The sequence below is a fragment of the Triticum urartu genome, chromosome 3 (genome assembly GCF_003073215.2).
Source record: "Triticum urartu cultivar G1812 chromosome 3, Tu2.1, whole genome shotgun sequence".
In the NCBI taxonomy this organism is placed as follows: Eukaryota; Viridiplantae; Streptophyta; class Magnoliopsida; order Poales; family Poaceae; genus Triticum; species Triticum urartu.
In genome coordinates this window covers 60,514,385-60,529,311 of record NC_053024.1, presented here as the reverse complement: position 1 = coordinate 60,529,311, position 14,927 = coordinate 60,514,385, and the positions used below count along the sequence as shown (strand labels likewise).

General features: G+C 43.6%; 2 protein-coding genes, 1 long non-coding RNA gene and 1 other non-coding gene across 4 annotated transcripts; 1 reads left to right on the top strand and 3 right to left on the bottom strand.

Annotated features, from left to right (window-relative positions):
* Positions 1-846: 846 nt before the first annotated feature.
* TRNAM-CAU lies at positions 847-936 on the top strand. The gene is given in 2 exon segments: positions 847-884; positions 901-936. It is a non-coding gene; the product is annotated as a tRNA-Met (tRNA).
* Positions 937-2,654: 1,718 nt separating this feature from the next.
* Positions 2,655-6,007, bottom strand: LOC125542854 (DEAD-box ATP-dependent RNA helicase 18). The gene is made up of 10 exons (XM_048706080.1): positions 5,661-6,007; positions 5,315-5,551; positions 4,964-5,212; positions 4,732-4,811; positions 4,529-4,634; positions 4,297-4,410; positions 4,110-4,208; positions 3,884-3,973; positions 3,513-3,763; positions 2,655-3,242 (listed from the first exon to the last, which is right to left on the bottom strand). Exons 1-10 carry the CDS (start codon positions 5,952-5,954, stop codon positions 2,828-2,830), a joined length of 1,935 nt encoding a protein of 644 aa, XP_048562037.1. The 5' UTR covers positions 5,955-6,007; the 3' UTR covers positions 2,655-2,827.
* A 1,434-nt stretch (positions 6,008-7,441) lies between these two features.
* Positions 7,442-9,520, bottom strand: LOC125542852. Its single transcript, XM_048706079.1, has 2 exons — positions 8,739-9,520; positions 7,442-8,538 (listed from the first exon to the last, which is right to left on the bottom strand). The coding sequence occupies exons 1-2, from the start codon at positions 9,312-9,314 to the stop codon at positions 8,326-8,328; spliced, it is 789 nt and encodes a 262-aa protein (XP_048562036.1). The 5' UTR covers positions 9,315-9,520; the 3' UTR covers positions 7,442-8,325.
* Positions 9,521-14,285: 4,765 nt separating this feature from the next.
* LOC125547955 lies at positions 14,286-14,778 on the bottom strand. The gene is made up of 3 exons (XR_007300853.1): positions 14,669-14,778; positions 14,458-14,564; positions 14,286-14,357 (listed from the first exon to the last, which is right to left on the bottom strand). It is a non-coding gene; the product is annotated as an uncharacterized LOC125547955 (long non-coding RNA).
* Positions 14,779-14,927: the final 149 nt, after the last annotated feature.

The window sequence follows — 14,927 nt, the reverse complement described above, 5'->3', positions numbered from 1 at the left end:
GATACAACACGATGAAGTGCGCCGAGGAGGGGGAAGGGGGGCATATGCCCCCTGTCCATGTTGATTTTATGTTGGCAAATCAATTTTTTTTATAATTTTATTTAAGTATGCAGATATATTAGACCCTTATTTAAGATGGGCCTAGGCCGCCACACCTTTTGCCATGGCCTAGGGCTGGCCCTGTCAGTGATGTCAAAGGTGGCAACTAGTGTCTCCATGCAACGGATTCCCATGATTATCATGCTGCGCAGATGAGTTTTGTTTACTGTTAATAAAGCTAGCTTCTTACCACCAGCATGCAGGAGCGAGCCTATCTGTACATGTTCAGAAAACAATGCATGTGCTTCAGAGGCTAATCGCACACACATAGTGATATAGTAGTATAACAGAACTAATAGACCAAGCTAAAACAGGGATTTATAGCTGTTTTCAGTGTTATATGAAGGTTGCTGCCACACAGATACCGTAACTTGGAAACGATGGGAGCACTCAGACCTGAAAGGACATGGCCCAAATCGTTTTCTGGACTCGTTTTTGTCTGAAGGAGCACTTGCACTAGTTGGTTATATGCCTAGTGGAAGGAACCGGAGAGAACCGACGACGACGGCGGCGACACCACCACCACCACCTGCTTCTTCTTCTTCTTCCCCCTTCCTGATCCGTGGGGCTGACAAGCAATCACGCACACATGGGTGAATGCTGAGTTTTGCTGAGTATGTTATGAATTACTACTAGAGGAAAACGGAAGCTGCAGCGAGCTAGCTCTACATGAATCGTAAGGAGTATGGAACGATCCGTGGTTTGCACCATCTTGTCAGTAACAAGGACGCCATTAAGTCAACAAGTGGGGTGGTGGCGCAGTTGGCTAGCGCGTAGGTCTCATAGCTGAATTTGCGAGTGATCCTGAGGTCGAGAGTTCGAGCCTCTCTCACCCCACCCAAAAAATGACCATCGTTGTGATGAAACCGCTCAGTGGCAACTTGGGTCGCCGCATGTACACACACCTGATTCATCAGGTGAAACCGAGCAAATCTGAACTTGGTCTACTTTTTACGTTTTTTGCTGTTACGTTTGATGCCTCTCCTGCCTTGGCGTGTAACCTCATCTTGCTCTCTGATGCTTCTGTTGCATGTAGCAAAATGCTTGCTTTTTCAACGAAGTAGACCACAGCTCCGGAGAGCAAGGCCTCTGGGTCCATTCAAAGATGTCACTAGCAAAGACTTCTGGAACCACAACTCTGCACTGCAACTCAAATATCCAACGGCAAGCACAATTTCTGCAAGGCTAGTAAGCACAGAATTTTTATCAGAAAAAAGAAAACCCCGTAAATGTTCAGAAAACATAAAGAAAATGCGGTGGAAATGGGAGCTTTATTAATTAAGTAACAGGATTACAATCGGTAACCAGCAGGCTAATCAGAGCATTTGGGGCATCCTGCAACCACAAGTCGGTCGGGTGCTCCGCTCTCGACAAATAGGCTAAGCGATCTGCAGCCCTCTTCTGCATGCTGTCAATCTTGCTCAAAACAAGCCCCCTCTCTCCTAACATCTCCCTGATCTCATTAATTAGATGGCTTCATAATCCTCTGAGGCCTCATTGGTGCTTCAGATTCAGGGACTGATGCCGCATGCAGTTTGCGGCCCCGGTTCTCTTGTTCGTGGAGAAAGAAGGATTTCTAGTAGGACATAATGCAGAAGCCACAGCGTAGGCTTCGCTTTCTTCTTGGATGGCATCTTCTTCTTTTGCGCTGTTGGTTTTTGCAACCTTCCAGACTTTATCCCGACTGTTCGCATGTTTTGAACCATCTTCAAGAGCAAGCAAGAATAAGACTGTGAGCACAAGATTGAAGAATAATTATCCCTTTTTCCCCTGAAGTTTATTTCAGTCTTACAGAAGTGGAATATTGAAGAATGATTGTTCTTTTTAATTTCAAAATGTTTATTCCAGTTATATATATAGAGCCAAACATCCAATCATCGACCAGAAGCATGCTAAAATGGATACAAGTGTCGTACAGACCCGACAGGTGCAAAAACAGTTTTGCATATATAGTGCGAGTTTCGTGCCAGATTAAGATCAAACCATTGCATCACGATTTTCCAGAGTTACAGTAAACACCAGTTCATCAAAATCAGATCCATGGAGGGAAAACAGCGCTGTAGCTCCGATTTTACAGCATAGTTAAGTAGATGTCTAATTGTTTGGTAAAGTAGAAGTATCAGCCATGTTAACATTATGCAATTTCTGAGAAGGCGAAGCATATCATATGAAAACGCAGGTGAAGATAGACTCATCATGCCAGCATGATCCTGGACACAACAAATGATTTAATTGTCCATCAACAGTTGACAACACTCTTGTAGATTCACATGACGGCAACCACACCAAACGGGAGCTGCTGCTGCTGTTTCTGTCAGAGAGTTGTTAACTAGGGAATGCAACTCTGAATCTATGTTATCTCTTGCTGCTATGAAGCCTCCAAGCTTCTCCCTTGCTTTCCTCACTACGTGTAATAACTTACAAAACCTGTGTTTTATACTTGTGGCATGACCTCCGAAATTGCTTTTTGCTATAGCTTCATCCTGGTCTGTTATGGTTGCTCTTGGCATTTCCCCTCCCATTCCCTTCTATTTTTTGTTTCGAATGACACACAAGATAAAATGCCGCGCCAAGATTTCATTTTCGTGTGAACATGAAAACCGCCTCGCACTAAACTACGCAAAGCTACACTGGCACAAGGCATGTTTCTTCTCCGGTGAAAATTTCACCATGAACCGAAAAAACAAACTAAACTGGCAAAATCTCTTCCAAAGATGCGCATACATTTTCATCTTCTCTTGCTCTTCAGTTTACTCTTTACTTCAAATCTCCTGCCTCCTGTCTTTCCTCCTCTCTGCTTGAGTTTCTTCTGCTCCTTGCTGCGCCTCTCCTTCCCTTTGCCCTTGCCGGCCGCGTCCCCGTCCGAGCCTTCACCGTCTGAGCCTCCAAACCCAGTGAGCTTCTCGTACTCGTCTTCATCGATCACTCCACGCTTCAGCTTCTTCAGGAGGCGGTACTCGTTTGTCAGCTCATCCATGTCCTCCTTTGTCTGGATTGTCTGGCGCTGCTTGCCCGTCTGCTTGCGCTTCGGCTTATCGGGCCTCTCCCGAGGTACCCTCTTCTCTGGGACTGGCGGCTCATTTGCTAGTTCTTCAGCTTTTCTTTTCAATGCCTTCTGGCGCTGTTTCTCTCGAGTTTTATCCCTGCAGTGAACCAACACAAGAAACATGTCAACCCCCACTGCTGATACTAGATAAACTAGACTCTTGACATCCAAACATATGAAAGGAATTTGACGGTTTCATTTTGACAGGGTGAATGTTTGGTTGTGCATGTTCTGTACTAACACTAACATAATTGCTCGAACCAACACAAGTTCATATCACATATCATCATTTAATGGCCTTTTAAAAAAGAAAATGGGCCAGCTGAGACGATGCAAATAATGCTGTATTCATGGACACGGTTCTTACTTGAACTTGATTTGTGAAAAATCGATGTTGCCAAGTGGAAAAAATCCCTTTAGTGAAAGATTATTGTGCTTCACTTCTGGCATGGATGGGATCTGGAGTAATCCATACTCCATGGCCAGCTTTCCAACTTCAAGCCCTTTCCACCTGAAAATGAACGAGCAGTGATGCTCCTTGTATGACCGAACAAATGAGACAAAAGCTCGAAGCCCTTTTTCCATGATATTACGATCTTCCAATGCAGCTGCTCTAATCTGCAGCACAAAGGTTAGACATTAGTCAGTAGTCAGCATGAGCAAATGATATTTTAGTGGTACCTTGGCTCAAGTGGGGACCTAAATAAATGACCAAAAAATGATACAGAAGAAACTAACCTGTGGCACAATATCTACAATATCTGGGGAACACTCCCTTTCCACGAGAGGAACACCTCGAAGCTTTAAAAATTCAACGTAAGCATCCTCCTGCAGAAAAAGTAAGCCTAAGTATTTAACTTTCAACACGACAGCCAACGGAGCTATAATTGCAGCATAGACCAACAAATCCTTTAACCACCAACTTGTAATTAAACATAAACAAGCTTAACATAGATTACATTACCGTCGGTAAGAGAAACACGATAGCATCTCCTTCTTGATCATAGCGGGCAGTACGACCTGCTCTATGTACGAACACATTGGGATCTTGAGGTGGATCATACTGGAAAACAGAATAACAAACTTTGCAATTGATTACTAAACGTAAAGAAATAGTTTCGAAGGGTAAGACCATAGCACTACAACGTAACCTGCACAATTAGATCAACATGTGGTATGTCAAGACCCCTTGCTGCAACATCAGTGCAGACTAAAATGCCACTTGAAAGAGCAGAAAATGATGCCAGAGCTTTCTCACGTGGGCCCTACATATGAAAAAACATGGTGGCAATCAATACAAATAAATACTACGAAAGTATGTCAGTATAAAGCCAGCATATCTGGCCATTTAATAGTACAACAAAACACATATTGTGCTATAACCTGTTTCATCTTCCCATGGTAAGCTATCACTGGAGAACCTTTAAGTAAGTTCAGCATTGGAAGAACAACAGACCAATAATCTACACAAGCACATGTTGCAAAGTAGCTGCATTCAAGGAAGACCAAGGTGCACAAATTAGCACGATGCAAAATGCAAAATAATGAAACAGACATGTTGAAATTTGCACGCATCATGTACTTACACCATGATTTTCTTTCCAGTGTTTTGCACAAGGAAATCAACAAGCTGTGATGACTTCTTTGCTGGTTCACATATCATATACTGCACAGAAACAACATTGTTTTTCATATGCAGTCAATATTCACAAAATCATGACAAACAATAAACCATAAGAGGTCTACTGTAATCAGATAAACTGACAGCGGCAGCCATCAATAAACGGCCAACGGTTGTACAAAAGCATCTTGCCATACCTCCAACCGGAGCCCCAGCGGCGTCTTGGATGGACCAAGATCTTGCCGAGCAGCATCCTTCGCCTCTGTCTTAACTTGGACCCTCACAGGATTCCTCAACCCCGCTTTCGCAAGCTCCTCGACTGCCTCTGTCTGGGTAGCCGAGAAAAGGCCAGTTCTCCTCAGCTTTGGCAACTTTGAAATAATTGAGGTAACCTGCTTCTGAAAGCCCATATCCAAGAGCCTGTCAGCCTCATCCAGGATCAGAATCTGCACCCAAGGAACACGAAAACCAAAATAACATCAACACATGTCACGCCTGCGCCAAAGCAGAAACCAATCAAACACAGCTCCATTGTTCCCCAAAGCAACCTCGAGATGCTTGTACTCCAGAGTGTCCAGGCGCTCCATTATGTCGAACAGCTTCCCGGGAGTGCCCACGAGTATGTTTGCGCCCTCTTCCTCCACTTTCTTGAGCTCCACCTGAATGTCCAGCCCACCAACCAGTAGAATGGAGGACACGCCCTTCAGCGTCGCGAAGAAGGGCTGCGCCACATTGTATATCTGCGACGACAATTCTCTCGTCGGAGAGATGATGATGGCAAGGACCTACAGAAATCCGTCTCATCTCTTAATCAAAACTGAACTACTACACGGGATTTCGTGAGCAAAACTAAAGAACAGTAACAGAGAAGAGGGCAGGGAGCAGAGAGGCGACCTGGTGGGGCTTGGGGGGCGAGGGGAGGCGGCGGAGCATCTCGACGACGGGGACGACGAAGGCGAGGGTCTTGCCGGAGCCGGTGGCGGCGTCGACGGCCACGTCCTTGTGCGTCAGCAGCAGCGGGATGGTCGCCGCCTGCACCGGCGTGCACCGCCGGAAGCCGCCGCGGTCCAGGGCCTCGACCACCTCCGGGGACAGGGCCGGGGCGAGCTCCGAGAACCGCTGCTCCGTCAGCGCGCGCTTCCTGGCCGCGGCCGTCGCCGGCGAGGGGGAGGAGGAGGAGGAGGCCATGGGGAGCGCTGCGTTGCGGCGGCCGGGGACGAGTCGGGCGACGGTCCGAGGGTTTAGCTAGCAAAAAAATGTTTAGGTCATGTTGGCGGCTTTTACAAATACGTAATCTAAACCAAGAGACGCCTTTGCAAAAATTGTTCAAGCCATTTGAAAAACAATGTTCATGACATTTTATTTTTTTCTCACATGTTTTTAAAATGTCCATGAAATGTATTGTCCACGTAATTTGCAAAAATAAAATAAAATTATACCATTCAAAAAAGGCTTCATAATATTTAAAATATGTGTGTGCATTTCAAAAATATGTTCATGAAATCTAAAATTTTGTTCATCTGATTTTAAAAAATGTCAACATGTGTTTTTAAAATATCCACCATGTATATAGAAGTGTTCAATGTGCATTTTACAAAAATGTTCAAGATGTATTTAAAAATATTTGACCTGTTTATTATGTTCAATGTGTATTAAAATTTTTGACATGTATTTTGAAAATGGAAAATGAAACTGAATAAAAGAGAACCAAAAATAAGAAAAATCAAAAGAAAAATCGATGAAGAACACAGAAAAATGAAAAGAAAAAAACATGTGGAACCTTCCCAAAACTAGGTGGAAGGTTCCACGAACCTGTCTTGGAAGCTTCCCGAAAAGGCTCGGTATCACACTTATTCAGCCAGCACACTTCGTCGTCCCCATAGGTGAGACCGACGGATGCCTTGCAGTAAGCGAGATTTAGCTTTTTTGCGGGTTGCTGAGTTTTGCATGGCTGTTTGTTGTGAGCTTCGTTGGGCTTCTATGTGTTGTAGTGATGTGTGCCGGTCAGAGTGTGGGCTAATCTACCTATTGGCCTCCTTTGGTTTGGAGGAATTTCATAGGAATTCTAGAGGATAGGATTTTTTCCTTTAGAGTCCTTTGGTTCATAGGAATGGATTCCTATTCCTATATAGGATTGGTTCCTATCCTCCACATTTCATAGGAAAATAAAAATGAGCCTAGACTCAATGGAAAAATTCCTTTGGTGTCAACCAAATGGCATCTTGTTTCCTATTCCTACTTATAGGATTTGAGATACATGTCATCTCATTTCGTACAAGATTCCTATTCCTACGATAATCCTATCCTATGAACCAAAAGAGGCCTAATATTTTTTTCCTCCAACCTTAGGCGGCCACGAACCAAGTTGGCCCTCCATAGCTCCGTCGGTGTCAAGATACAACTCATATGACACTACACATTTAGCACCTGATGCGCCTATGACACTATCCACCACAAAAGGTTGAAGATGAATCGATCTCGGTTCAAGAACCTTCCTGTCGGCATGGTCGATTCTCAAGCGAGCAGAGTGCTCTTTGTTAAAGCTCAATTAAATTTGTGTTAATTATGGGGGAATCTCCCCTTGTACCAACCGCAGCCAGTTTGCGTTGGCAACTGTCGCGTCGGTTCCTGACATCTCTTCCGAACGGATGCCTCTTCGATGCATCCCTTCTGCCTGTATAAATACCTACAATCATCTAATGAAAGGACACTTATTCACTTTTACATCTGTGCCGAGGCATCTCTCCCGAACGGATGCCTCTTCGATGCATTCCTTCTGCCTGTATAAATACCTACAATCATCTAATGAAAGGACACTTATTCACTTTTACATCTGTGCCGAGGCATCTCTCCCGAACGGATGCCTCTTCGATGCATTCCTTCTGCCTGTATAAATACCTACAATCATCTAATGAAAGGACACTTATTCACTTTTACATCTGTGCCGAGGCATCTCTCCCGAACGGATGCCTCTTCGATGCATTCCTTCTGCCTGTATAAATACCTACAATCATCTAATGAAAGGACACTTATTCACTTTTACATCTGTGCCGAGGCATCTCTCCCGAACGGATGCCTCTTCGATGCATTCCTTCTGCCTGTATAAATACCTACAATCATCTAATGAAAGGACACTTATTCACTTTTACATCTGTGCCGAGGCATCTCTCCCGAACGGATGCCTCTTCGATGCATTCCTTCTGCCTGTATAAATACCTACAATCATCTAATGAAAGGACACTTATTCACTTTTACATCTGTGCCGAGGCATCTCTCCCGAACGGATGCCTCTTCGATGCATTCCTTCTGCCTGTATAAATACCTACAATCATCTAATGAAAGGACACTTATTCACTTTTACATCTGTGCCGAGGCATCTCTCCCGAACGGATGCCTCTTCGATGCATTCCTTCTGCCTGTATAAATACCTACAATCATCTAATGAAAGGACACTTATTCACTTTTACATCTGTGCCGAGGCATCTCTCCCGAACGGATGCCTCTTCGATGCATTCCTTCTGCCTGTATAAATACCTACAATCATCTAATGAAAGGACACTTATTCACTTTTACATCTGTGCCGAGGCTCTCTCGATTGTTCTCTTGTTTTCCCTTTCAACACGTTATCAGCACGCTCCCGGCGGAGCGATTCCATCTCGCGACGATTCCCCCTACAGCATCGCTCGCTCACGTGTTCGTCGGCGTGGTGGTGCCCGCTACTGCGGCCGCCCTCAGGACCGACGTTTCTGCAGCGCGCTGTGGCCATGAATTCCTGCAGGCGAAACAAGGCCATGAAGAACAGAAAATGAATGAAGAACAGGGGAGATGGCATCCATCGATCAAAAGATTGGAGGTTTAAACTGAGAATTCATTGTCTCCCATCACGGCAAGAGTGTAAATCGAGATCCACCAATGAACGGATCGGGAAGAAAATGGAAAAGGTACACGCGTTGATTTCTTAAATCGCTTTACCTTTGTTTCCTCTATGAGGGACAGTCTCGTCGCGAAGAACGGCGGCGGTCGAACCCTCGGGCCCCATCGGCAAGGCGCCTCATCGGCGTCCAATGGTGGGAGACCGCCCTCGGCCGCGTGATCCGGCGCACGAGCAACGGGCATCTGGCGCAGAGGCGAACCGGCCCCGGCGCTGACACTTGGAGCCCAGTGGCGCTCGGGCTCGCGAATGGCGCTTCCAACGGCGTCGTATCTGGCACCCACCTCCCCGGTGACTCCTACTCCGAGGACGAGCGGGACGGGAGGTCCTCTTGCCGCCGGTGGTGCGGCCGACCGGTCGTGGGCATCTTCGCCTGTGCCCAATCGGGCCGGCACGCCCTCCCCGGAGTCCTCTGGCGCAGCCTTCTCCGGCCTCCAACGCGAGGCTCGGCGGCGCTCCACCCGGGTCGTGGTATCTCCATGAGTTGCCGGAGAAACGGCCGACCGGCCATGGCAATCGCCGCCCGCGTCAGTCGTGGGGATTGGGGATGGATGCTGGCAGGGGATCGCTATCCCTGGCCGCTTGCTTCTTATCCAACTAGATCGGGTTCGCGCCATGGCGCAAGGATGCCGGTCAGAACGTTTAGACAAAACATGTAACAATTTGTCGGTAAGAACTCAGGAATAGCATGTGTAGACAACCAATTGTGTTAGAAGCAAAACATAATGGGACTGAAGATGAACATCAGGTTATAAGACAGAATCAAGCTCGGTGCTTTCATACAACCAGAGATAAAACACAGGACCATACATTACTTTTTACGACAGAGAGATAGGAGTTAAAATCTGAAATCTATACATGCCTTGTTCAGAACAAAGTGAAAATAGCAACATACCACCAAGTGGTACCTTCCACTACAAAGACAACAACGGGAATCTAAAGGCAGATATCGAGGTTGGAACAAGCAAACCATCAAACAATTGTAACGATGAATTAAAGGTAACCGTCACAGGAGACTTGCTGCCCAGACATGTCTTGTGATGGTAAATTGCAGGGGCAGCTTTAGAGCTTGCAACATGAGGGCAAAAAATGTGGGAATAGGGAATCACCATTAGATAGTCATCATCCTGTAGAGGAAAGTCAAGGATAAAATAATTGTTTTATAAAAGGATATGCAGGCAAGAGTACTGCTGCTGTAAAACTACTGAAACTACTCCATAGAATTAACAGAATTAAGATGATCTTCTGGAGTAGTTCAAGCAATACTGGAATAGTTCAAGATACTGAATCTTGGTGTAGCACTAAGCATGAGATACAATACTCCACAAAATTAACACAATCAAGAAAGTATAAAAGCAAGTTAACAATCTAACAAGGCAAGTTTCAGTACTGCACCAAGTCAAAATCTACTGCAATCTTTAAGCTACTGAATATTCCAAAACAGTGAAGTGAAGTTCCATTTTAAGCTACTGCAATCTTTCTCTTAAATCTACTCATGCATCTGTGGAACTTAGCAGTATTCGTTTAAGAATGGAGTAAATTAACTTGGCAGTATGCAAACTTTGAGTAAGTTGACTTGGCATTATATTGAAATTCCACTGCAGTCTTTAAACTACTGTAACCAGTCGGAAATCTACTGGAAACCCCCCCAAAAAGTTCATCTTTTGTACTGAGTACCTTGCCGATGGCGTCGCAGCCGGCGAGGACCTCCTCGATCTGCATGCACTTCCTCGCCGGCTTATTCTTGTCATCCTCGCTGGCTTCCTCGAGCTTGGTCTTGGCCTTGCCGGCGGCACCGGGCTTGGACTTGGGCTCCCACTTCCACTTGTGATCAAAGCTGACGTCGTTGGGGGGAGGCGAGCTCCGCCTCCCACTTGAGAGCCCGGTCCCGCCGTGCGGCTTCTCCTCGGCCGTCCACTTCACCTTGCAGCTCCCTGGGGAGGCGGCGGCGTAGGTATACTTGCGGCGAGCCGGCTGTGCGCCTTGGTGCGAAGGTGCCGGTTCAAACGTTGTAATTAAGCAGGTAATGGTGAAGTTAGTAGGAAGGTTTGAGAAACTATTTACATCTAAAAAATCAAAGTAACCATCCATGATAGATGAGTTTACTATATCACAAACAGCAAAATAAACCCAATGCAAGGTAAGCAAGGCATAGTCAATCCACAGGATAATTGATTTGCATGGTCACGACAAAAGCAGTAAGAGAATTGGCAGTGAACTGGACACTAAAACTGAACATTTTTGTGATATTCTAAAAACCAAGGGTTTCCTCTTCAGCCCCCTCTGGAACCTATAACAACACCAAAGCATAGCACTTTCTTTCAGACAGACGCCTTCGCCTACTTCAAAAGATAGCATAGAAAAACCATATAAATTAGGGATTGGTTCATAGCAGGACACTTCTGCTATGCCATAAAGAAACATATAAATCAGTGATCCATATAAATTAGGTGGCAAATGAGTAAGAGTTGTATCCCTCTGTTCAAAAGATAGTATGATACACCAAAGGCAAATCATAGCGGTAGTCCAAGATAACTTATTCATATGGTTCTTCAATGGCATACAATGGTGCAAACCATATAAATTAGGCGTCAAATGAGTAAGAATAGTAGACCTTTGTTCAAATGCAAACGATTAAGCAGAAGGATTTAGCAAGTGCAGCAGGGCATAAAGTTCGGTACAAAGCAAAAGCATTTAGCCTGATTATTAAGAGCAACAGAGCATATAGTTCCGTGCTAAAGAGTTTCAGAAGCAAGCATAGTGGCAGTGAGGTCAATATTGAGTAAGCAAACCACATACAGGGCCAACCCAAAATGGTCCAAGTACCCTATTTTCCATACATCTTAGATAGCAAACCACATAAAGCTTGATGCACTATTATCTTTGACTCAGTCAGACCCAAAATAAAGTATTGATTACATCTTAGATAGTAACTTGGGCATTGATCACATCTTAGATAATAACTTTGGTAAACAGCCTTTTTTAAAGCAATAGTGTAGGCTGGTTTTTTAAATCTTTCGGCCATTGATTAGATGCAATAGTCTAGACTGGTTTTCTAAATCACCTCTGTTCCATATTAAGTGTCGCTAATTTAGTACTAAATCAACGCCACTTAAGATGGAATGGAGGGAGTAGCTTTTATCACATCTTCACCAATTTCCTGGTGCCATTCTTATTCTATAGCACCAAGTCAAATGTTGATCCTTATTTTTATAATATGCCCATCCATATTAGAAGGGCTACATTCTACTAATTCAGTTAGGCTCTAACCATCCAAATTTTAGTAATCAGTGTTATTGACTTTCTTATGTCGTGTCCTCTGCTCCTAAAAGACGACATGCAATCAGAGATGAGGACTGCGCATGTGAGGGCAACAATTTCACCATACAGGGCTACATCCATGCGCCAACTAAGTTATGCACTTCTTTACTTTCACCTAGACTATAGAAAAAATGGGCAGATCCACCTGGCACTATCGCTATTAGAATTAAAAGAACGTTTCTCTGGTACCGTTGTTCTGCATGCCAAGTTTAGCAAAACTTATTTGTCTAATGGATACATAATAACATGTTTGTTTATCTAACTAATGCCATATGAATAACCGACAGTTTTAAAATCGACTTTGTATTTTAATTCATACAACATACAGTCAATCAGGCAACATCCTAAATTTATTTTGCACATAGGAAGATCGAAAGAAGAAGAGGAAAGAGGGAACGGAGAAATCAAAATTCAAGGAACAAAGAACCAGAAAGCAGCCACAGTAGCCTGAGAAAAAAATCCTCCTTTCAGCAAGAAGAAACAGAAGAAGGAACATGAGATCCACTTCCCATAAATATCCGGACCTCTTGGATTATTTTTTTCTTGGCTTATCAAAATAGAGTATACTAATTTAGAAACATCTGTATAACAGATAGTATTACACAATGCAACGGGCAAACCTTTCCTAAAAATTAGACATGCACAAACATGGGGTTCGAAAGAAACTGCAAGATTTGGGATTTGTGTGCAAACCGAAAAAAGGAAACTTGAGACCCACAGCAAGATTTTCTTTTTATGTATATGCAAGGCTCGTCCTATCTATTAGTTTCTTCTTCTGAATCCCCAACTATCAAGTGCTTTCTCTGAATAAAAAACACTATAGTGTTCTATGAATCATATTGTGTGATACTAATCAACCAATTAGCTAGAATTAACAATATAAAGAGCCATTGCCATTTTAGTAAGGTAAATACCATCCCTATGACTATGGAAAATATCATGCACCAAAGTGAACATCCATGATGAGAATTGTACACGTAATCCCTCCGTTCCGATTTACTCGTCGTGGTTTTAGTTCAAATTTGAACTAAAACCACGACGAGTAAATCGGAACGGAGGGAGTACTAAAGAAGGCACTGACTTCCCAATAAAGAAAACAAATTGCTAATACATAAATCAAAAAACTGATCCGACCTTGATCTCTAATTACAACTGCAGCACACATTTCTACCTAGAGATATATTTGTTTTGCATATACTCCCTCTGTCCCAAAATAAGTGACTCAACTTTGGGACGGAGGGAATATAAATCAATTCATAGCCTTTCTAGAACAACTTTAGAGTAATCAGCACCCTTGGTAATATACCAAAACAGGTGCTTCATCACTTGTGACTTATTACTCCACTCCACATTTATATGGCCTTGAAACATTCTAAGTAAAATGTCATGTTATAAGGTACTACCAGTCTGTTGTTGAGATAATGGCCATTTTTATAAATTGTTCGACCATCATCACGACATCGGTATAAGGCAAACCCATGTTCATCAATGATAGTTGAATCTCTTAACTATTTTGGAAAATATTTTGAGCAACAACATTTTTTCATGCAAATGCATTTATCATCCATCTCACTACACTGACCATGCATCATGAATTCAGAAACTGAAACATATCCTAGAGGATCACCTAGTGGATTAGGTATCTCAAAGGAAATAAATGACTCGATACTTTCAACACCGACCTCACCTTTGTCTCATTTACGCCAGACGAGTATATGCATGTGTGGCAAGCCTCGTTTTTTGGAACTCGGCGGTATACAACACTGCAGAAAACATGTTGAAGTTCAGTTAGCTAGAACACCAACCGAAAGAAACATAACAACATAGAATAAAAAAACTGTGCATTTGATTTAAACTAAATAGAACATAGTACCAGGCTTAATTGGGCCAAAAGCTCGCCCAGACTTTATCTAATTTAAGCTTCATATGATAGATCCCAACAACAATACCCACCCAATCAGAAGGCCTCTGCCCTGGCTCTAATGCATCCTTAATCTCATGCCATTTGGGGTCAAGTAAAAGTGGTAAATATTTCTAGTGCGCCATGCACCCATCACAAAAAAACCCATCCTGGAAGTAACGACAACCACTGTTCTAACATCCAACCATCAAAGTGGGATCATCACTTAATGCAAAACACATATTAGGGCTATGGGGATCAAAATCAACTCCATTGATTCATACTTAATCTCAAGTTGTTTCTGAAATAGAATAAACAGGTTCTCCTGAACACCCTTGGTAATAAACACCTTGCAATTGGTGTGACAGAGTGGAAAACACCCTTAAATCATAACATGCCTCTTATATCATTTTCGAGATCGATTTCCCCCCTAATGTATCTGTGAAAGTGAGCATCATATGTGCAATGAGAAGAGCTGGAGTTGCAATTGAGGAAAATAAAACAATTTTTCTGGCACCATAAAAATGCAGTAATCTGACCTCTCCGACATCGAATGCGGGCGTGCGGCACTCATAAAATGTTTGATTTACTCCATAACGGCCCCTTGCCTCCTCCACGGTGCTCGGCAGAGCGAGCAAATATGGCACTGCAGATTTTCAAGTTACCATGGCCATGAGAAAGAGACATACATATGTGGTTGAATAATACAAAATAACAAACAACATTGCCATTGGGACCAAGCCGACGTACTGCTGCTACTCCTCACCATGATACGCACAAGGCAGTCATCCCTGGCATGCACGCTAATAAAAGGAAAAGAAATAGTAACATCATTGCCCCCCATTTATAAGTTGCTTCCTCTGAATTCCTATCTATCAGCTGACAATAACCTGAAAGAATACCAGGCACATGAACCTTACATGTAAGCACAAAACACGAGCATGCAACAATTTTTTAAGATAAAGGGTGAAAACAGATGTGCATCAATTACCAGGTCATTTAAGTTAAA

Excerpts from the sequence above, each read along its gene's own strand:
- LOC125542854 (XM_048706080.1), bottom strand. The coding sequence starts at position 5,954 with ATGGCCTCCTCCTCCTCCTCCCCCTCGCCGGCGACGGCCGCGGCCAGG. Across the intron at positions 4,209-4,296 it reads ATGTTGATCTAATTGTGCAG|TATGATCCACCTCAAGATCC; the intron begins GTTACGTTGTAG and ends TCTGTTTTCCAG. Across the intron at positions 3,764-3,883 it reads TTGTAGATATTGTGCCACAG|ATTAGAGCAGCTGCATTGGA; the intron begins GTTAGTTTCTTC and ends TTTGTGCTGCAG.
- LOC125542852 (XM_048706079.1), bottom strand. The coding sequence starts at position 9,314 with ATGGCGCGAACCCGATCTAGTTGGATAAGAAGCAAGCGGCCAGGGATA. Across the intron at positions 8,539-8,738 it reads CCCTCATAGAGGAAACAAAG|GAATTCATGGCCACAGCGCG; the intron begins GTAAAGCGATTT and ends TTTCGCCTGCAG.